Raw genomic sequence first — 23,171 nt, forward strand, 5'->3', positions numbered from 1 at the left:
TGAGGGTGAGCGTGCGTCGGGTGTGCAAATTCTCCCGAGACCGCATCCACGGCCCCTAATCTCAAGCATATTACCCACAATTCGTTGCGAAATTGACTCAAGGGATTTGCGACGTTAAAATTCGCGTGCCTGTGCCTAGACAAAACGGATGCGTAGGATAGATATAAATATTGAAATATTAAATATTACATTTACGATTCAATGGAATCGACAAGCCTTTACAAACGTATTTTGAAATCGGATCGCTGGGATTCATGACGGATTGTTGCAGACATCGATGTGTCCACCAGAGGTCTCTTTCCCACTGCCAACATTCAATTTAAAGAGACGGCGACCAACTGCAACTCGGCTGAACCCAACGGCTAATAGCAAATTTCTGCACCGAATTGACTTAATTTTTAGAATTCACACCGTAAATGTCCCACACACTTTACTCCGCTTGCCCTGCAGTCTTAAAAATCGCTACTTACACTAGCACATCACACACATGCAGGAGTAAGGCATTATTTTCCAGATTTATTACAAAATGAACACATCAAGGCTTTGTGCTAATGAGCAAACACGACACTGATGCAATACAACATGGAGGCTAAAGGTGAACGACGATCTGTTTTCTTTTTCAAACAAACTTTCAGCCTGGACGCCTGTCAGCATTCACAACGTCATCAACACGCCACACGTTCTCTGCTGTTCAAACGGACCAATCAATGATCAGTAATTAGCCAAATCTTTACCTCAAATGGAACTGTCGTGTAAACATTTTGTCTTTTCCTGCTGCTGACGAGGGCGCCCTTACTACAGTGATCACCTGCCTTCTTAAGGGTGCAAATGACATTTAAATACCTTTGACGTCATCATTTCAAAATCCTATATACGCCGGCCTTGCGCCTCACTCCCCTCATCCAAAACTACAATGATGGCCGTGCAGCTTCATGCATACCACAACATGGACTCAACAAACGGATCAAGCGGCCAATCGGATCACTCAGAGATGAGGCGGGCAGACGTGGCGCGGAAACATGGCGGCGGCAATGGCGTGTTCCATCCCATTTCATCACGCAGAGACCGTAGAGGTTAGACTGGAGCGTCCTCTGGTTCTTCTTGGGGTGGGGGAGGGTGTGTGGGCCGATGAGGGGGCGAGAGCGACCTTTTGACCACGTCCGCTATGTACACTTGCCGTCCCGCCCAAGCGCAAGTCACTTCCGGCAGTCAGTCGGAGTCGGACTCGATGGGCGCCGTCTCGTCCAAGATGGCCCTCTTGGCAGCGCCCAGGTGCGCCTTCTTGTGGCGAGAGAAACTGGACGAGTGCATGAAGGTCTTGTTGCAGGCGGCGCAGGTGAAGGTCTTGGTCTTGGTCTTGGCGCGCTGGCCGCCATCCGCCGCCGCCACCACCTGGTGGCTCAGCTGATGGCGCGCCAAGCTGGAGGTGTGGCTGAAGCGTTTGCCGCAAAGGCCACAGCCGTGAGCCTCCGGTGCACCAGCGCCATCTTCCTCGTCCTGAGCGTCGTCGAGGCCTTGTTTAGGCCGCCGCCGCCGCCGCCGGTTCTTCTTGCAGAGCGTGTAGAAGTTGGGCTTGTCGCGGGAGCACAGCTTGAGCCGGATCTTTAGGTCGGATGAGCTCTCAGCCAGGTTCTCCTTGCCGGGCTGCGCGTAGCTGTCCAGAAGCTCCTTCACGTGAGTCACCTGCGCAGCGGCAAAGTTGCCCAACATTTACACCCAATCTCCGGGAGACTTGAAGTCCACCCGCCACCTTGGAAACTTTCCACGGGAATTATATGCAAAGGGATCACACGAGCGACATTTGTCATGCAGAGTGCACACGGCGTCAGCCTGACTTACTCAGCAGTTCGCTCGCTTGACTTTTTTCTTTCAAAGGCACAATTATCTTGGGCTGTTCAAGCGGGGGGCTCCACGCTCCTTTTTTCCTCTCCCCACTTTGTTTGATGCACCAGCACAAAAGTTGGATGCACCCAAATCTGTGTGGCATTTTGCTTGGTTTGCTTTCTTTTTTGGGCTGCCTGTCTTTTGAGGCAGGATCACCTGCTAAATGATCACAGGGCAAGTCCAGTCAAAAGTTTTCTTGACAACACGCCGCATACTCTGCTGAATCTCACGACGCGGCAAGATGCAACTGTTTGGGTCCATCTTGGAAGGCGACCATTTTGCCACTCACTGTCTGTCAGCTGCTGTGGGCTCAGCCGAAGATCAAGCGTGGCTGTATTTTGCCACCTATCGCTCACAATGGCGGGCAGCATGGAACAGATTCTGCTCCAGACCACCGTGGGCTCAACTTGCAATATGTCATGTCAGAAAGTTAAATTCCAAGTATATTTGCGATCTGTGTCGGCTTGTCGCTCGGGATTTGGCCGATGACATGTATATTTCCCAGTGAAATATGAGGCTCTTTTGAAGAAATCCCCATGCGACAGGTGCATTTTGTTTCATTTGCTGTGACTCTACAGTCGCCACAAATTGAATGCATTTATTGTCATTATAACGGACAAATGTACGACTAAGGCGGTGTTGTACCCTAACCCTAAACATATTGCAAACAACATTTTGGACTCAAGTTCCCCTTTCACAAAGACACTTTCACTTTGTTCCATGCTTCAAGTCCAAAAAGCCCCAAAAAACTGCAACAAACAGAAGCTGAATTCAAGAGGGTTTTTTTATAAGTGGCGGCTTTCAAATGGTTCATTTGAAATGGCGGCCTGGCCATCGCAGCAGCACGCCAGCATTTGCGCTGGTCAATAGCCATGAGCTACCACTCTCGAGCCGCCAACTGCAATTTTGGCAAAAACTGGCCCGAGTTGGACTTTTGTGTAAAGGCGGAGAAAAGCTGCCGACAAAAAGTGCATGATGCCTTGCGCCAGGTCCCGTGGAAAGTTTGCGGCGGCAAAGACGGGGCTCACCTGATGCTTGGAGAGTGCGGCGGAGCTGCGAAAGCTCATCTCGCACTGCGGGCAGGCGTAGAACTTGTCATCTGGGCCTGGCGCCTGCATGATGCCCGCCGGCGGCCTCCGCCGCTTGGCCCTTTTGCCCTTGGGCGAGGGGCGGTAGGCCGAGCGGGCGGGCGCAGTGTGGCCGGCGATGCCATCCTTGGCCTTCTTGTGGATTAGGCGGTGTCGCGACAAGCTGGAGCTGTGGTTGAACTCCTTGCCGCAAATGTTGCACGGGTGGATGCGCCTCTTGCCATGCAGCCGCAGGTGACTCCCCAGCATCCTGAAGTCGGCGGGACATTAGTTCAAATGGACTGATGACGAGCAGTCCCAACCACACACATCAAGACCGCAGCAAAGAAACTTCACCGCCGTTTTGCCAATATCTTCTTTTGCAAGATCAGCCGTCTGTTTTTGTGGTGGAGGAGCCCACAAAGTGAAAGATACTAACAGAAATTTTGGCTAATTTTGAGTGCAACAATGGCTCTGAACAAAAATCGATGAAGGGATTACCAGGAAGGAGGAACTACTGCTGCAGCACGACTCACTCCAAAGGCAACAAGGCGGAAAGCCTGAGACAAATCCCAAGACATCCAGCGCAAAGCTCGGATTTAGTCCAACAAATTTTGGACACGCTCTCACTATTACGCAAGCAGTTTCAAGTCCACTGCCGACAATCGGAGAACCCTCTCATAGCGATGTGGGAAAGGGAGTCATTTCCGGTGGCCAAGTACGGAAAAAGGGACGAGTCGACGCAGCTGCACTCAGCCGCACAGCGGGCCGGTCGATTGTCGCCTCTTCCATCTGGGATTCCTGCCACCCATGTGCCGAGCTAGGGCTGTGTTGAGTTCCTACGCTGGGAAAGTGGCCAGAAGGTGGCCCCAAGGCAGCGTGGTGCTTGGGGAGCAAGCATGTGGCATAGACGCTGCCTGAGTGGACAGCAGTTGTGCGTGGACGTCATTTTTACTGTCACACCAGCACGCAATTCCACGTGATTTGGTACGAAGTATGATAGCTGAGGTCTCGAGTCCGCCAAGCAAGTCCCAAGACTTGCAAAAATAGAACAAATAAGGTACTGCCATCGGGGAGATGCTTTTCACAATGCATCAACGTTGGGCGATCGACTTGACAGATGAAAGAATGAAGTCTTTAACGTGCAGGGACAGCGATGGCCGCTGACATGCTAGGCTGGCTGACAAAAGGCCTACTTTTGAAATCAGTCAAGAATCAGTTTTATTCATCATAAGTCAATCTTATTGGAGACAACCCTGACTCTTTTGCCATAATCGCCCAGCCGAGACATACCAACAAAAAGATAATTTTAGGACACAAACACCTCCGTTTGTGCAGAGCACCAGGACGCAACGAGTGGTGCAGTCGCAGCGACAGGAGAATTGTGCAGATGGACCAGAAAGTTGTCAAGCAATTTCAAGTGAGCATCAACACCCCTTGTGCAAATGAGGCAGAGTGCCGAAGCGACGTTACGAGAAAGAGAGAGACGTGCAAAACGGACGACAACCAGACTGTCGAAATGGCTGCAACTGTCACCCTCTCACTTGGGCCTCGGTCAGAGATCCAAGCCAACTGTCACTCGCACTCCCAGCACCACCAGGCTGCAATGTATGGGCAACATTCAACATGTCATGTAATTGGAAACATGATGAGCTCAAACAGGGTCAAAGTGGGGCTGTTGGCTTCTTTGACTTTCCTCGGTAACAAAAATGGCAATAGACCATAAAGAAAGAATGAGCCGCGGACATATTCGGGAGTCAATGTAAGAAACAACCCACCTGCTGCCCTTGAAAGTCATGCCGCAGTGCTGGCAGGCGTATCGCGCATCCTGCTGTGCAGGCTCCAGGGCACGCTTGGCGGCGGCGGGCGCCGGCGTGGCGACCACCTTGGCAGCGTGCGTCTGTTGATGGCGGTACAGGCTGGACGCATGGCTGTAGCACTTGCCGCAGTAGCCGCAGCGATAGCGCCGCTCGTCGGGTTCTATGTCACCACGGTCCGAGTCGGCCTCACCGTCTGGCTGGCCGCCCACCTCTACCAGGATCTGGTGCTGCTCCTCATCATCATCGTCGTCGTCGTCTGACTCCATCTTAATCTCCACGCTTTGCTCAGTCACCTCGCAGGGGTACACCTCCTCGTAGGGCGCGAAAAAGGCCTCATCCGTCTCTATCTTGAGCTGCTCGCTGCTCAGCTCCGATGGGTCGTCCGAGTCCTTCTTGACGCATGAGATGGTGAACTTGGAGCCCACCTCAGCCCACTTGACCACGTACTCGATGGGCTGCGTGTCCAACTCCACCGTGATGAAGTCTGCGCCCAGAGCATCCGCCTCCGACACGGTCAGCTGTGCTTCGGAGTCATCCATCATAAGGCTGCGAGCCCTGCGATCCCAGCAGCTGAAACCCAGAGGGAAGGCGGGACATATACTCAAAAAATGAACTGACCGCCCAAAACATCGCCACAAACAAGGAGGCTTGCCTCGTACAATCGCCTCGTTTAGGGATTTCACTGAAGCCGACCGGCTTGGTCTGGGTGGCTGTGGAATATTTCCTGCTCATATAGAGGCTTCTCATCCGACACTCGGGTCAAATGTTTTCTCCGTTCGGGTGCCGCCAGCCTATTCACAGCTTTCCAGCGTGAAACCTTTGTCACGTTCTTTGCGCTCGGACGAGTCCAATGGCCAAGAGGCCAAACGACACACTTGTCATCAAGTGTCCTGAAAAGCAATCGAGGAGCGAGTGATCGCCATCCGCCGTGACGTCACGAAGAGCGAGTGATCGCCATCCGCCGTGACGTCACCATAAAGCTGGCGAGCGGCGCATGCATTATTCAAATCGCTCTTTTTGCCAACTTATTCACGGCTAGCTCGAGCGCCGAACATTTCGGAAACGCGGTCAAATTCCCACCATGTGGGAAACATCGACGTTGTCGCCGTAGCGAAAGGCGCGAGCAAAACGTATCCTTTCTCAATGAAGTTCGAGGGCTCGGTCAGGCTCGGCGGCAGTGACGAGAAAAACGGCGGAAGGATTTTTTTTCTCCCCTTGCCGCATTTTTGGTTTGCGGCGGCTAGTCAAGCGAGCCCAAAAGACGCCAAGAGCAGCGGGCCGTGCGACTATAACGATATTTAGCGTGTTGGAAACTTACCAAGCACAAAAACGTCAAATGAGAAGCTTAAGGTTGCCGGCGGAGACGCTCACAATAAACAGGAAGAAGCGGACGTGGACACAAAGCATTGTGGGAAACGATTAAATGGTTCCCAACACCGGAAGCGCTCCTTCAAAGTAAATGCACACTCCTTCAAATTAAATGCGCTCTCTCAAGCAGGAAGTGTACATATGAAATGAAGACGCAAAAGATGTGCGTGCGGGAACGATTCTCGTTGAGAATTTGTGATTGGTCGCAGACAGAGAGCGTAGGGCGAACATTGACGTGACAGGTAGTGACTCACGTATGCAAATAAGCGCGATCTGGGGGTCGCTGATGATGTAGGGGTGGAGCCTTCTTTGTGCCATCTCTATGAGTTCGATTTCCGCATTGACGGTGTGCGTGTGTGACAAAAACAAGAAAGAAAGAAAGAAAGAAAGAAAGAAAGAAAGAAAGAAAGAAAGAAAGAAAGAAAGAAAGAAAGAAAGAAAGAAAGAAAGAAAGAAAGAAAGAAAGAAAGAAAGAAAGAAAGAAAGAAAGTGGAGATGACAATGGACTTCAGGAGGGACCGTTCACCACTTCCACCCTTCACTGTCCTCAGTAATGCTATTCCCTCCACAGACACTTTCAAGTTTCTGGGATCCACAATATCTCGGGACCTGAAATGGAGTGACCACATAGACTCTGTCCGGAAGAAGGCCAGCAGAGGCTGTACTTTCTGAGACAGCTCAGGAGGTTCAACCTGCCACAGGAGCTGCTGAAGACTTTCTACACTGCCATCATCTAGTCCAGTGGTTCTTAACCTTTTTGGAGGTACCCTAACCTCCATCACTGTCTGGTTTGGATCGGCCAACAAACAAGACAAGCACAGACTGCAACGGACACTTGTACCTGTCCAGGACCAGGAAACGTGCAAGTAACATCTCTACAGACCCTTCTCACTCAGGCCACAGTCTGTTCGAACTACTCCCTTTCGGACGGCATTACATGACGGCATTTGGTGCTGTACACCAAAACCAGCAGACACAGACACAGCTTCTTTTCCCAGGTTTTTGCTCTGATGAACTCTTACCACTCATAGAGTCTCAGAGACATCACTGGGCAATAATATCCTGTTCTTGCCACTTAAATGTTGTTAGTCACCTGAATGTTGTTAGTCACTTAAATGTTGTACAGAGGCTGAGATCAACCGGAGTCAAATTCCTTGTTTGGCATGCACAAACTTGGCCAATAAAGCTGATGCTTAATTCTTGATTCTGAAAGAAAGAAAGAAAGAAAGAAAGAAAGAAAGAAAGAAAGAAAGAAAGAAAGAAAGAAAGAAAGAAAGACAGACGGACAGGAGGGAGGGAGGGAGGGAGGAAGGAAAGAAAGAAAGAAAGAAAGAAAGAAAGAAAGAAAGAAAGAAAGAAAGAAAGAAAGAAAGAAAGAAAGAAAGAAAGAAAGAAAGAAAGAAAGAAGCACAACTCAAACCATAGTCAGGCGCTACGTTATGTGCCAACCGATTGCAGCCAGAAAGTAGTTCAGACTTTTTGAAGTTGGTTAAGAAGAGTGGCCCTCGCGTCCACTTCACAAGGTCGATGTGAAGACGGCAAGCTCAGTAAGCTTATTTAAAACCAATCTCAGGGCTCCTTACATCGGTCCACGGACATGCAGAACTTTTTAGCAACGGTTGTCTTTGTCTCCCTTTTGACACCAACCAAAATACGCAGTTTATTATGATGATGATGATGATAGAACTTTATTCATCCCATAACAGGGAAATTTGCTTGTCACAGCAGCGCATACGAGTGCAAGAATACAAGTGCCAAAATTTCAAAAAAGGATAAATAACAGACAAGGACAAATACAAGTGCCGCTAGCAGAGACGAAACACAATTTTATCAGGTGCCACGCGTGTTGTAAAGTCTGACAGCAGAGGGAATGCAGGACCTGCGGAACTGTCCCTTCCTACACCGTGGGTGTAAAAGTCTGCTGCTAAAGGAGCTGCTCAGGGACCGCACAATGTCATGGAGGGGGTGAGAGGTGTTATCCATGATGGACTTAAGCTTAATCAATGTCCTCCTCTCACCCTCAACCTCAACGGAGTCTAGGGGACAGCCCAGGACAGGGCTCGCTCTTCTGACCATCTTATTCAGTCTCCCCCTGTCCCGGTCAGAACTGCCCCCACCCCAGCAGACCACAGCGTAGAGGATGGCTGAGGCCACCACAGAGTCATAGAAGGTCTGGAGGAGAGCCCTGCACACACCGAAGGACCTCAGTCTCCTCAGCAGGTGGAGGTGACTCTGGCCCTTTTTGTACGGGGCGTAGGTGCGATCAGTCCAGTTTGTTGTTAAGGCGAACACCCAGGAATATGTAGTTCTCCACTACCTCAATGTCCGATCCCTGGATGTTCACCGGAGTGAAGATGGGTGCTGTCCTCCCGAAGCTCACAATAATCTCCTTCATCTTGCTGGTGTTCAGCCGAAGCTGGTTGAGCTCACACCAGCTGACAAAGTCCTTGATCACCGTCCTGTATTCCAGATCGTTTCCCTCCGAAACATATCCAACAATGGCTGTGTCGTCGGGGAACTTCTGGATGTGGCAGTGTGCAGTGTCGTGGGTAGGGTACAAAGTGTACAGGGTGAAAAGGAAAGGAAAGAGCACCATACCCTGGGAGACACCTGTGCTGCAGCCCACCACGTCGGACTCACAGCGATGTAACCTCACATACTGTGGCCTGTCGGTGAGGAAGTCTGTTGTCCATGCAGCCAGGCGCTGGTCCACACCTGCCTTCTCCATCTTCACCCTGAGCAGTGACGGCTGGATGGTGTTAAAAGCGCTGGAGAAATCGAAGAACATGATCCTCCCAGTGCTCCCGATGTCCTCCAGTTGAAGCAGTGTTCTGTGCAATAAATAAATCACCGCATTGTCCATCCCAACACCAGGCCGGTAAGCAAACTGCAGGGGGTCCAGCTGCGCTCCCACCAGTGAACGAAGGTGACCCAGGATGAGCCTCTCCATAGTTTTCATCAGGTGGGAAGTCAAGGTAATAGGCCTGAAGTGGTTAGGCTCCTTGTGGCGCGGCACCTTCGGTATGGGGACCACGCAGGAGGTCTTCCACAGGGCTGGGACTTTGTTCAGGCTCAGGTTGAACAGGTACATGACCACGCCACTCAGCTGGTCCGCACAGTCCCTGAGCAGCCTCGGCCAGATGCTGTCTGGGCCCGGGGCCTTCCCTGCCTTGATCTTTCTGAGGTGACTCCTCACCTAAAGATCTGTAAAAGAGAGGGGGGTGTTAGAAGACTGGGGTGATGGAGTGAAGACTGAAGAGTGACTTCGGGGCGGTGAGAGGGGGTTGGTGAGCTGGTGGAGGGGCTGGAGTGTTGAAGGTGGCAGACTGAGGTGCGGAGCGGGGTGAAGGGGTTGGGGGGAGGCGGAATCAAATCTGTTGAAGAACAGATTGAGTCCATCCGCCCGGTCCTTGTCCCCATCAGCTGGTTTCCGATTAACCCCTTTACCATGGCCCGAGATGGATTGCAGACTCCTCCAGATGTTTCTGCCGTTGTTAAGCCCCATTTGCTTCTCCAGCCTCTTCCCGTAGTTCTCCTTCCCCTTCCTGATCTTCAGCCGGAGTTCCCTCTGGACTCTACGCAGCTTCACCACGTCCCTCGAACCAAAGGCTCTCTTCTTCTCATTAAACAGAGCCTTTATCTCGGACGACACCCAGGGTTTGTTGTTGGGAAAACACCGGACCAACTTGCAGGGCACAGTGGTCTCCACACAGAAATTAATGTAGTCCGTAATGCAGTGAGTCACGCTGTCAATGTCACTGCCATGGGGGCGACAGAGAGCATCCCAGTCTGTACTCTCAAAGCAGTCTCTGAGCCTGGCAGTAGATTCCTCATACCACAATATCACAGACCTCCTCTCAGGTGGACGCTGTTTTACCACAGGGGTGTAGTCTGGAATCAGATGGACAAAGTTGTGATCCGAGCGACCAAGTGGGGGGAGGGGGGTATGAGGTGTATGCATCCTTGACATTAGCATACAACAGGTCCAAAGTTCTATTGTTTCTGGTGGGGCAGTCGACATATTGCGTAAAGGTGGGGAGGGAAGAGGCCAGGGAAGCATGATTGAAATCTCCTGAGATGAGGAGGAGAGATTGGGTGTGTTGAGCCTGAAGCTTAGAAACGATAGAGTGGATCCGGTTCGTAGCAGTAGCAGCGACAGCTGAGGGAAGGACCTACACAGTTATGGCAATAACATGTGAAAACTCCCTCGGGAGGTAGTATGGTCGCATGCTAACCACCAACCGCTCCAAGTCACTGGAGCAGAGTTGCTCCTTAACACTGACGTGTCCAGGATGACACCATCTATCGTTCACAAACACAGCGAGTCTCCCTCCTCTCGTCTTACCGCTCTCCATAGCACTCCTGTCAGCCCGCACCACTCGAAAACAGTCCAGGGAGAGATGTGAGTCGAGCGAGAGATCGTTCAGCCATGTCTTCGTGAAACACGAGACTGCATTTGCGATATTCCCTCTGCGTCCGGGCTAGCGCCATTAGCTCTTCCATCTTGCTTTGAAGAGATCTCACATTCCCCATGATGACCGACGGCAAGCACGGTTTATACCGTCTCTTCCACTGCCTGTACTTTACTCCGGCTTGGCATCCTCTTCTCCGCGGCCGTATCTCCTTGGGGATCTCCGGCCTCAACCCGCAGGGAAGGGGTGTATAGCGCCAGGCTAACAGCTTATTGCGGGTGTAGACAACAGAGCCGAGAATGGATGGCTCACCCGACGCCGCACCAAAAAGTTCCAAAATCAGTAAGAAACAAACTATGAATGTTACAATGTGAACATCCATAGCTGTGCACTAGCCTAATCAATAATGTGAGAAGGAGAAAACAACAAAAAAATCACTATAACACATAGAAAAACACTAAAAGAAGGGAAGAAAGGTCAGAGCTGCTGTAACAGGCTGCATGTCAAGCGGCGCCATCAAAGAAAAAAAATCACATGTATTACTTTAATTATGCATTTAGTTCATATGGAAGACAAAGTGGAATTGTGATGGATGGCAAAGTGTGTCACTGGACCGTTGCCATATTGCGGCTGCCATGTTGCTGCATTCATACCACCTTGTCAAACCGAGAAAGGAGTTGTGAGTTGATCGGACCCTTTTGAGCGGGAAACTGAGAATGAACAATGGCACTGGTCTAAACCGCAAACACGCAGACATATGCCGCACGGTCATTTCAGTATTTTTAGACAGGGGCGGCTCCCGGAATTTGCTCTCTCACTGTGGTAAAGGAGGAGTCCACCGATCTTTGGGGTGGTGAAAAAATAATTTTTGAATACATACGGTGAAGTACCACTGCGAAGTATTCAGTTTTCATTGATTATGGCGATGCCATACGGACAAAGAGCGGTAGTGTTTTGCATGAAGTCCACCATAAGTACATAGTCTGGACCCTGGACATTTGAGTGTGTCACGGATCGAATGGAGCAGGGCGACCATCTGCAGCTTGGACCAGGGTTTATTGAGGAAAAAGGGAGTGGGAAGGGAAGATTGAAGTCAAGTCAAGTTTATTTGTATAGCCCTAAATCACAAGCAGTCTCAAAGGGCTTCACATAGACAAAAAATTGACAATTATTCTCAAAGCATCCCCTGATCTTAAGCTCCCAAAAGGGCAAGGAAAAACTAAAAAAAAAAACTACCAGGGGAAAGTGAGAAACCTTGAGAAGGGACCACAGATGGAAAGATCCCCCTTTCAGGATCACCAGGCAACAATGGATGCAGAGAGGGCACATAAAATACATAATATGAAAATCAATGAAAAATTGGATGTCCAAGTCAAAGCGAAGAGCTGCCGGAGATGCCCTCGATTGTCCTGGCAGTGTCTTCGAGGAGGGTAAGCTGCAGTTCCCTCATCCTGAATTGGTCCACGAGAATCCAGATAGCCACTGTCAGCTTGGGTGCCACCTAACCACCTCCCCAGCCGGGGAGGGGTGGGGGGAGGGGGGAGAAGGAGCGAAAACAAACTCCAGCCGAATCGGCCACTACAGGTTAATTAAAGGCCATATCATAGAAATGTGTCTTTAAACGTGTCTTAAATGTTTCTAGTGAGGTAGCAGTTCTAATATCCATTGGTAGGGCATTCCAAAGCTCTGGAGCCCAAATAGAAAATGCTCTAGAGCCTGCAGACATTTTCTTGGCCCTCGGTGTCACTAAAAGACTAGCGTTTTGCGAACGGAGGTCACGAGACAGAACATGAGGAACAACTAGGTCGACGAGATATGAAGGCGCTAAGCCATGCAGTGATTTATAGGTTAATAGAAGTCCTTGAAGTCACATCTTAAATGGACCGGGAGCCAATGTAAGTTGGCTAATATTGGGGTAATGTGATCAAATTTTCTTGCCCGTGAGAGCAGCCTTGCAGCAGCATTTTGTACTAACTGTAGACTTTTGATGCTGGACTTAGGAAGACCAGAGAATAATGCATTACAGTAGTCCAGGCGCGACGTGATGAACGCATGTATAATAGTTTCCGTATCACCGGTCGAGAGGATCGGACGAATCTTAGCTATATTACGAAGGTGAAAAAGCGCAATTCTCGTTATATTCTTAATGTGCTTTTGAAAGGAGCGCGTTTGGTCAAATATTACCCCCAGATTCGTTACAGTATCGCTCTGAGTGATAGTACGGTTATCTATAGTTATAGTGGTTTCCTTAAATAAGTGTTGATAACGAGTTGGACCAATTATCAACATCTCAGTTTTATCTGGGCGTAATATTCTCTTAGAATATGTTCGGACTGCCAGTCCAATAACGTTACCCTATCGTATTGGGTATCTACCAAATGTCTTGCCTGATTGGTCCGTAGCATTAAACTGACGCAGCACGTAGTGACGTAGCCGGATGTTGGAAGCATACGCCTTCCTGAATGCAGCATGTTTTCCTGCTCCCGCAATCTTCATTAAAAGATTAGTTTTGCATGTCGTCGTCCTCATACATTTTGTACCTAGTGTGAGTACAGAATACTACATGGTGTAAGAGTAAAACAAGAAGATAATAGAAGAGAAGAAAGGACAAGATGGACATCGCTGGAGTCCCTGCACCAGTCATGGACTGGGATGCGAGCAATCTGCCCGAAGCATGGCGCAAGTTCAAACTCCGCGTTTCTTTGATGTTTTCTGGTCCGTTCAAGGCGAAAGAAGAGGAAGAGTGGTGCAGCTACCTATTTCTCTGGGTCGGTGACAAAGGTAGAGATATCTACTACACTTGGACACTCACAGAACGTGAACGGAAGGTACTGAAAACATACTATGATGGCTTTGAAGCATATGTTATGCCGAAAAAGAATGAGATTTTTGCACGTTACACATTTTCCGAGAGGAAACAGGCAGCAAATGAGCCACTAGAACAGTTTTTGACAGAGTTGAGACTGCTTGTGCAAGATTGCAATTATGCAAATAGAGAGGAGATGCTGAGAGACCGGTTCGTTTTTGGAATTTACTCACCCAAAATCAGAGAGAAGCTACTGAATGTAGGCTCCACCCTAACGCTAGAGAGAGCAATAGACATTGCCAGGTTGCATGATATGGCACAGGCACAGCTGAAAACCATGGCTAGCGGCAACACATTCCCACAAACTGTTCATGCAATCAGTCGGAAGACCAGTACGTGTATGACTGCCACGTCATTATCGAAAGTGACCACAAGCCATTGGAGTCTATCATGCGGAAACCTCTCAACGCAGCGCCTCCAAGACTACAGAGGAGCTACAGAGGTACGACTTCAACATCATCCACCGTCCAGGCAAAGACATTCCTGTGGCGAACACCCTCTCCAGGAAGTCCCTGTCTGACAAGGACGACAGCCTGCGGGAAGGCATGGATATGCAGGTTCACACAGTCTACAGTAACCTGCCAGTCACCGATGCCAGACTGAAACAGGTCAGAGCCGAGACTGGAAAAGACACTCAGCTCATGGCGCTAAGAGACACTATCCAGAACGGCTGGCCTGAGGAGAGGAGAAGATGCCCTCAGAGCATAGCCGATTACTGGAACCACCGAGATGAACTCTCCCAGATGAACGTCATCCTCTTCAAAGGTGAGAAAATCATCATACCTACCTCACTGCGCACGATGCTGTCTCGGGTGCATTCATGTCACATGGGCATAGAGAAGTGCAAGCAGAGAGCGCGTCACATTCTCTTTTGGCCTGGGATGAACAAACAGATTGAGGACATGGTGGGAAAGTGCCCCATCTGTCTAGAGCACAGACCATCCAACACAAAAGAGCACCTGATCAACCACAAAATCCCAGGCAGGCCATGGCAAACAGTCACCGGTGACCTCTTCACCTGGAACAATGACGACTACATAGTCACCGTGGACTACTACAGCAGATACTTCGAGCTGGACAAGTTAAACATCCTCTGCTGTGATACACAAGATGAAAGCTGCCTTTGCCCGGCACGGAGTACCAGAGACTATAGTATCGGGCAATGGACCCCAGTACAAGTGCAAAGAGTTTGAGGCCTTCGCAAATGCCTGGGAGTCCACCCACCTCACAAGCTCACCGTTCTTTCTACAGAGCAATGGTCTTGCAGAGAAATCTGTTTCCATCTGTAAATCTCTCATGGAAAAGGCCAAAGCTGATCCTCGACACCCCTATTTGAGCCTCCTGGAGTATCGAAACACCCCAGTGGATAATCTCCGATCACCAGCTCAGCTGCTTATGAGCCGACGCTTACGCTCAGTCCTCCCCAGCACCCACCAGCAACTCCAGCCCAAGGTGGTCAACCATACAGAGATTTACGCCAGGAGAATACACCAGCAGCAGCATCAGAAACGATACTACGACAGATCTTCGAAACCACTGTCACCGCTGCAGGAGGGCCAAAGCATCAGAATGCAAGAGCGTGGCTGTTGGAAACCAGCAACCGTTATCCAGCCAGCTGGTACTGACAGATTATACCACGTCCGCACAGCTGAAGGACATGAGTATTGGCGAAATAGATGTCACCTCCTGGAAACAAAAGAGACACACAACATGGACAATGACTTGGATCCCAGCATTGCTACCCTCACCTCAGAGGCAGCTGAGGCTGTCCCTCACACTGTTCCCTACCAGACACGGTATGGACGGGAAGTCAAGCCCAGACGGGTTCTGGACTTGTAATACTATGTAAAAGGGGATCGCTGCCCTTCGGAAAAAAAAAATCTTGTCACTGTTCTTTTGAGTGCTTTGAATGTAAAATAGTTCCAGATTCATTTGTGATGAGGTATACTACTAAGCATTTGTTGATATGCATGCACTGATATTGAACAAGCTAAGTGATACTTGACAAACATGTGCACTGTTCTGTTTAATTAATGCATATAACTTGAGTTTTGATTTTGCTATACAGTTAGCCTATGTGATTAACCTGTGATGTTCAGAGCAATCGGTTATGTGTGCTGGTATACTGTTTGTCCTACAAGGACTGTATTCTGAAATACATTTGTTTACATTTAAGAAGGGGGATCTAATATCCTCTTAGAATATGTTCGGACTGCCAGTCCAGTAACGTTAGCCTATCGTATTGGGTATCTACCAAATGTCTTGCCTGATTGGTCCGTAGCATTAAGATGACGCAGCACGTAGTGACGTAGCCGGATGTTGGAAGCATACGCCTTCCTGAATGCAGCATGTTTTCCTCCTCCCGCAATCTTCATTAAAAGATGTTTTGCATGTCGTCGTACTTTTACATTTTGTACCTAGCGTGAGTACAGAATACTACACTGGGTTAAGACGAAGGAAGTTGAGAGACATCCATTGCTTGATCTCCGCAAGGCACGCCTCAAGATTATAACAGTCCCGCGGATCTGTCATCGATAACGGCATATATAATTGGGTGTCATCCACGTAACATTGAAAACAAATATTATATTTACTTATTATGTCCCCAAGCGGAATCATACAAATATTAAATAGAATTGATCCAAGTACCGATCCCTGTGGGACACCACACGTAACATTATAGAGCTCAGAGGACGTATTGCCATGGACCACTCAGTGCGTCCTGTCTGATAGATAGGAATAGAACCAGCCGAGTGCTGACCCTGAAATACCAACACAACTTTTAAGACGCCCTAAATATCGAAGTCTACAGTGTCGAAGGCAGCACTAAGATCGAGTAGTAACATGAGCCGATGAAGTGTTTGAATCCATTGTCATCATGATGTAAGAAATGTTTTCTATGTAAAGAAGCATACACAATGGTTATTTGTCGTTCGGAAGCAAACCGGAAATGTATTTTGAAATGCACCGGAAGCTGCGCATGTTTTTGTTGAAGTGACTTGACAACTGATGAGTTGAGAGACGTTCGCGTTACTCGCGTCATTCAAGATTCAAGATTCAAGAGTTTTTTTATTCGCCATGTTTGAGCGTGCCAAACAAGGAATTTGACTTCGGTAAATCACAGCCTCTGTTCAACATTTAGGTGACTAACAACAACACTCAGCACATGTGAAGAACGAAAGATATTCTCAAACATCCCCAGATCTTAAACTCCCAAGAGGGCAAGGAAAAACTCAAAACTCCAGCTATGGGAAATGAGAAACCTTGAGAAAAGTCCACAGATGGGTGGGTCCCTCTTCTAGGATGACCAGGCTGCAATGGATGCAGAGAGGACACATAGTACAAACAGTGTAAACAAAAAAGGTGTGGAAAGCAGGATGTTATTGCACAGTAATGACTCTGAGACTCTAAGAGTGGTGTGAGTTCATCAGAGCGACAGCCTGGGGGAAGAAGCTGTCTCTGTGTCTGCTGGTTTTAGTGTACAGAGCTCTATAACGGCGTCCGGAGGGGAGTAGTTCAAACAGGCTGCAACCTGGGTGCGAAGGGTCTGTTGAGATGTTACTTGCACGTTTCCTGGTCCTGGTCAGGTACAAGTCTTGAATAGATGGGAGGTTGATTCCAATTATCTTTTCTGCAGTCCTTATTGTCCGTTGCAGTCTGTGCTTGTCTTGTTTGGAGGCCGATCCAAACCAGACAGTGATGGAGGTGCAGAGGACAGACTGGATGATGGCAGTGTAGAAGGTTTTCAGCAGCTCCCGCGGCAGGTTGAACTTCTTCAGCTGTCTCAGGAAGTACAGCCTCTGCTGGGCCTTCTTCCGGACAGAGTCTATGTGGCCGGTCCATTTCAGGTCCCGAGAGATTGTGGTTCCCAGGAACTTGAAGGTGTCTGATGAGAGAATAGTATTACTGCGGATAGTGAGGGGTGAAAGTGGTGAAGGGCCTCGCCTGAAGTCCACTGTCATCTCCACGGTCTTGAGCGGGTTCAGGTCCAGGTGGTTTTGGCTGCACCAGTGGACCAGCCGCTCCACCTCCTGTCTGTACGCAGTCTCATCACCGTTCTGGATTAGTCCGATGAGAGTGGTGTCGTCTGCATACTTCAGGAGCTTCACAGAAGAGCCACTTGCGGAGAAATCGTTGGTGTAGAGGGAGAAGAGCAGTGGGGAGAGGACGCACCCCTGAGGGGCTCCAGTGTTGGTAGTCAGAGTGTCAGATGTGATGCTCCCCAGCCTCACACGCTGTCTCCTGTTGGTCAGGAAGCTGGTGATCCACTGACAGGTGGAGGCAGGCACCGCGAGCTGGATGAGCTTCTGTTGGAGGATGTCAGGAGCGATGGTGTTGAACGCCGAGCTGAAGTCCACAAACAGGATCCTGGCGTACTTTCCTGGGGTGTCCAGGTGTTGCAGGATGTAGTGCAGTCCCATGTTGACCGCATCATCCACCGACCTGTTTGCCCGGTAGGCAAACTGGAGGGGGTCCAGCAGGGGGCCCGTGACATCCTTCAGGTGGTTCAGCATTAACCTCTCGAAAGATTTCATGACCACAGATGTCAGTGCAACAGGTCTATAGTCATTCAGACCTGTGATGGCGGGCTTCTTGGCCACTGGAACGATGGTGGAGCTCTTGAAGCACGCGGGCACCTCACACAGCTCCAGGGAACGATTGAAGATCCGTGCAAAGGTGGGCGCCAGCTGCTCAGCGCAAACTTTCAAGCACGAAGGTGACACGCCGTCTGGGCCCGGTGCCTTCCTGATCTTTTGTCTTCGGAACATCTGGCGCACTTCCTCCTCGCGAATCTGGAGTGCGGGCGCGGCCTCTGCAAGAGAGAGAGTCGGTGACCACGGTGATGGAGGTGTGGACAGAGCAGTTGTGGGGGGAGGTGAGTATGTGGATCGTGCTGCAGGAAGTCCCGTTGTGTGGGAGGACCGATCAAACCTGCAGTAGAACCTGTTTAGCTGGTTAGCGAGCCTTGGGCTCTCCACAGGACGGGGGGTTCGTTTCTTGAAGCCCGTGATGCTCTGCAGGCCTTTCCACACTGTTGAGGGATCAGGATTGGCAGAGAGGTGTCTCTCCAGGCTCTCCCCGTAACACCTCCTGGCTTTCCTGACCTCTCGGTTCAGTGTGTTTCTGGTCTGCTTGAACAGGTCCCGGTCGCCGCTCCTGTAGGCCTCCTCCTTGACTTTGCGCAGCCTCCTAAGGTTCGGTGTAAACCAAGGTTTGTCGTTGTTGTACGTGCAGAAGGTTTTAGTCTGCACACACAGATCCTCACAAAAACTGATGTATGATGTGACAGTGTCAGTGAGTTCATGCAAGTCTGAATCTGCAGCTTCGAAAACTCTCCAATCGGTGCAGTCAAAGCAGGCTTGGAGGTTCTGCCTTGACTCCACTGTCCACTTCCTGACAGTCCTCACCACAGGCTTAGAAGTTTTTAGTTTCTGTCTGTAGGCAGGGATCAGATGAACTAGACAGTGGTCCGAGAGTCCTAAAGCTGCACGAGCCACAGAGTGGTATGCATCCTTAATTACGGTGTAGCAGTGGTCCAGTGTCTGTGCCCCTCTGGTGGGACACGTTATGTGCTGTCTGTATCTGGGGAGTTCGTGTGCGAGGTTCGCCCTGTTAAGATCACCCAGAACAATGATTAGTGAATTTGGTAGAAGTTTCTCCATGTCTGTCACCTGGTCAGCCAGCATCTGCGTGGCTTCACTCGCACGTGCGTGTGGTGGGATGTAAACAGCCGCCATGACGATCGAGGAGAACTCCCGTGGTGAATAGAACGGCCGGCAGTTTATGAAAAGTGTTTGTAGGAGAGGGCTGCAAAACTCTTTCAACACCATGACATCAGTACACCAACGTTCATTAATGTAGAAACAGAGACCCCTCCCTTTGATTTTCCGGAGAGCTCCGCGCTGCGATCTGCACGCGTTAGCCGAAACCCAGCTAACTCCATGGCGTGGTGGGGGGTTCGTTCGCTAAGCCACGTTTCAACAAAACACAGCGCGGCGGATCTGCTGAAGTCCGTGTTCCTTGAAGTGAGGAGCAGCAGTTCGTCCATCTTGTTCGCCAGGGAGCGGACATTCGCCAGATGAATTGACGGTAGGGCAGAACGGAACCCTCTCTGCCTCAGCTTTACGAGGGCTCCGGCTCGTTTTCCGCGTCGCCGCCGTCGCGCTAGCTTGTATAGCACCGCCGCTCCGGCTAAAATCTCCGACAAACAGTCTGAATCAGAGAAAACAGGAGAGAAAATACCAGAAGAAGACTGACCGATGTTTAACAGTGCTTCTCTAGTAAAAGTGATCCGGGATGGACAGCAGAAGACGCAGAAAACACACAAAATAAGACAAAGAAACAGAGAGCGACTCACCGTGGCAGCCATCCGCGGCGCCATCAGATGACGTATTTTGGCTTCTAAGCTAATCATCTAAGCGAATCTTTCTCCTCTCCTTATGCCCACGGAATTAACGGCTGTAAATTATCATTGTTTTATTGGATAACTTAATTATTGTTTATAAGATAAGAAGAATACTCATAGAAGAAACTAAGTGTGTTTGTTGTTTCACTTGCAGTTTCACTCGTTGTGTTTAACACTGAATAGAAATAAAGGGAGCAAGACGCTCTGAATCCTGGCTCAAGTGTTCTATACATGAGTTTGGCTGGCTGGTGAACTGTGACAACATACATGAAGTACATAACGCACAGGGAGATCAGTACAGTGAAAAGCCGTACCACAGTGAGTTGAGGAAACAACGAAAGATTCAAAAATGGCCGCCAAAGATGTATCCAGTGTTATCGACATGGAGACGGTGGACTTTGAAGAGAATTCACGTCAACCTTCATCTTCCAAGTCATCAGTCCACAGTCGATCGAGAGCTAGTGCTCACTCCAAGCGCTCGTCATCCTACAATTCCGTTCTAGAGGCAGCTGCCAGAGCTAGAGCTTCGGCTGAAGCAGCGGCAACCAAGGTAGCCTATTCAAGGAAGCAGTTGGAAATTAAAAGGCAACGAGCTAGGCTAGACATAGATTTAGAAGAATTAGAAATTGAAAAGGAAGCAGAAGTGGCACGGGTGAGAGCAGAAGTATTGGAAGCAGCTGCAGCTACAGGAAATGAAGATGTGCTAAGCATAAAATGTCATTTGCCAGCACATGTGGCTCAAAAACGCACTGAAGATTATGTGCAAAGCCAAACACAGCTCAACGCGCAGTCCCTTGTAGCCTACAGTAGAGTCTGGCGCCGCGAACCCACACATAGTCCACCACCTGCGGCAGCTGAGGAGAGGTCCTCACACAACGTCTGCAGACCATCAGTGAATGAGGAATGTGAGGAAAAGGAGCAGTTCCAAGAGGCAATCAACACTCCGTATTATGGCCTCCCATTTCATGGTGCAGTCAGACCTTGTGAGTACAGCCTCCTACGACAGTCATCACCCACACCTACGACATCACCACGCATGGATGACTTCAGGCCTTTGCGTGATAACCTCAGGCCTCTTCAGAGTGACATCGGAACCCCTACTCAGCCTTTACATGCAGCAAGGCACACATCTGCCCCAAAGCCACCTGACAGTCCACATATGCAACAAGGTATTCTCCTCCTCATGCCAGCCCTCCACACATCATAGACTTTGCCAAGTTTCTTGCTCGCCTAGAATTAGTGACTACTGGCCTCACAAAATTTGATGACATGCCAGAGAATTTTAGGGCATGGCAGTCCTCATTCCTAAATGCAACACAAGGCTCAGGTTTATCATATAGTGAGGAGCTGTACCTCTTGGTGAAGAGGCTCGGTAAAGACTCGTCTGAACATGTAAAGAGGATCTGTGCTGTTTATGTCACCAAGCCCAAAGCTGCTCTACAACTGTCCTGGGATAGACTGCATGAATGCTATGGCGCACCAGAAATAATTGAAAATGCCCTGTTCAAAAGAGTGGACGATTTTCCCCGTCTGTCTGCTAGAGACAACACGAAGCTAAGATTGCTCAGTGATCTCCTCATGGAGCTATTAGCAGCCAAAAACGATGGATATCTTCCTGGCCTTGCATACCTCGACACGCCTCGTGGGATAAAGCCTATTGTGGAGAAGTTACCTTCAGGCCTGCAGGAGAAATGGCTCGGTCTAGGCTCAAAGTACAAGGAGCGCTACAGGACATCTTTCCCTCCCGTTTCGTTTTTTGTGGACTTTGTGTATGGCCAAGCCAAGGCTCGAAACGACCCAAATTTCAGCCTGTCCATCAGTAGCCAGCCGTACGGCCAAGGTGAGAAAGCTCCATTCAAGCGAAGTGAATTTAAGACTGCTGTATCTGTGCGCAAAACATACGTGTCTGGTACCACTGATGCAAACACCTTAAACTCTACGGACGATGGAAAGGAAAACAATGATCCGGCTCGTTATTGCCCTGTGCACAAGAAAACACACCCATTGGAAAAATGCAGATCATTTAGAGCAAAAACATTACAGGAAAGAAAAGACATTCTTAAAGAACATAAACGCTGCTTTAAATGCTGCGCCCCAAACCACCTTGCCAAGGATTGTCAGGCATCATTGAAATGTGGTGAGTGTGACAGCCAAAGACACAGCTCTGCGATGCACCCAGACACCTCTCTGCCTGCCTCCCGATCAATCGGCCCTTCCGCAAATAGACACAGTGGCACAAGGCAATTCCCCACTCGAAATGACGTCACGATGCACTAAAGTTTGTGGCAAGGGCAACCTCCCACGTTCATGCTCAAAGGTGTGCCTGGTGCGCGTCTTCCCTCGGGGACAGCCAGATCGCTCTGTCAAGATGCATATCATACTTGACGATCAGAGCAACCGCTCACTGGCCCGCTGAATTTTTCCACCTTTTCAAAGTCAAGAGCAGCCTCTCCCCTTACCTAATGAAGACCTGCGCCGGCTCCACAGAGATGATCGGCAGGAAGGCGGCGGGCTTTCAGATCGAAGCAGTGAACGGAGGTGTGTGCCTAGACCTTCCACCTCTCATTGAGTGCAATGAAATAATGAATAACAAATCTGAGATTCCAACTCCAGAGGTAACCCTCACACATGCGCACCTGAAACATCTTGCTCCTCTCATTCCCAAGCTGCATCCTGATGCAGAGATGATGATCCTGTTGGGGAGAGATATGATACATGCACACAAAGTGAGAGATCAAGTCAACGGTCCTCATAACGCACCTTTTGCCCAGCGCCTGGACTTAGGCTGGGTCATTATAAGCGGAGTCTGCCTGGACAACGCCCACAAGCCAACCCTGAGCGTCTTCAAAACTCATGTGCTTCAAAATGGACGTCCGTCACTTCTCATTCCTTGCCAAAACAGCATCTGTGTGAAAGAGAAACCATGCTACGGCGGGGAGGACAAGCATAGCCACACTACATTGATACATTGAAAGCATTGCCAGTCGAGGATCAGCTCGGGCAGACTGTTTTCCAACGAACAGACAGCGACAACAAGTGTGCCGTGTCCTTTGAGGACGAATTCTTCTCGAAAATTATGGAAAAAGAAGTCGCCCAGGATGAAAGCAATAACTGGGTAGCTCCCCTACCATTTAAGTCACCTTGACCTTGGCTCCCAAATAACAGAGCGCAAGCCCTGTCTCGTCTCAGTTCTCTACGGCGCACTTTGAGAAAAAACGCTGAGATGAAAGAGCAGTTTTCCTCTTTCATGGAAAAGCTTTTTGAAAACAATCATGCAGCGATTGCCTCATCCATTGACGACACAAAAGAATGCTGGTACCTGCCCTTTTTTGGTGTGTACCACCCCCA

General features: G+C 49.6%; 1 protein-coding gene across 2 annotated transcripts; it reads right to left on the reverse strand.

The window, feature by feature from the left end:
• Positions 1 to 496: 496 nt before the first annotated feature.
• LOC148393594 (uncharacterized) lies at positions 497 to 6,245 on the reverse strand. Of its 2 annotated transcripts, XM_088385447.1 has the most exons (5): positions 6,090 to 6,201; positions 5,424 to 5,661; positions 4,730 to 5,341; positions 2,913 to 3,222; positions 497 to 1,683 (listed from the first exon to the last, which is right to left on the reverse strand). In XM_088385447.1, the coding sequence occupies exons 2-5, from the start codon at positions 5,516 to 5,518 to the stop codon at positions 1,210 to 1,212; spliced, it is 1,491 nt and encodes a 496-aa protein (XP_088241573.1). In that variant the 5' UTR covers positions 5,519 to 5,661; positions 6,090 to 6,201; the 3' UTR covers positions 497 to 1,209. The 2 variants fall into 2 exon arrangements, with proteins under 2 accessions (XP_088241573.1, XP_088241574.1); XM_088385448.1 differs by lacking the exon at positions 5,424 to 5,661 and having other exon boundaries at positions 6,090 to 6,245.
• Positions 6,246 to 23,171: the final 16,926 nt, after the last annotated feature.

This window comes from Syngnathus floridae, chromosome 9 (genome assembly GCF_059516105.1).
Source record: "Syngnathus floridae isolate MCC-2025c chromosome 9, RoL_Sflo_1.0, whole genome shotgun sequence".
NCBI lineage: Eukaryota > Metazoa > Chordata > Actinopteri > Syngnathiformes > Syngnathidae > Syngnathus > Syngnathus floridae.

Bases quoted from the DNA above. Each gene is read 5' to 3' on its own strand.
- LOC148393594 (XM_088385447.1), bottom strand. From the start codon at position 5,518: ATGAGAAGCCTCTATATGAGCAGGAAATATTCCACAGCCACCCAGACC. The intron at 5,342-5,423 runs GCAAGCCTCCTT...TCTGGGTTTCAG, and splicing joins AAACGAGGCGATTGTACGAG to CTGCTGGGATCGCAGGGCTC. The intron at 3,223-4,729 runs GTGGGTTGTTTC...CGCCGACTTCAG, and splicing joins ATGACTTTCAAGGGCAGCAG to GATGCTGGGGAGTCACCTGC.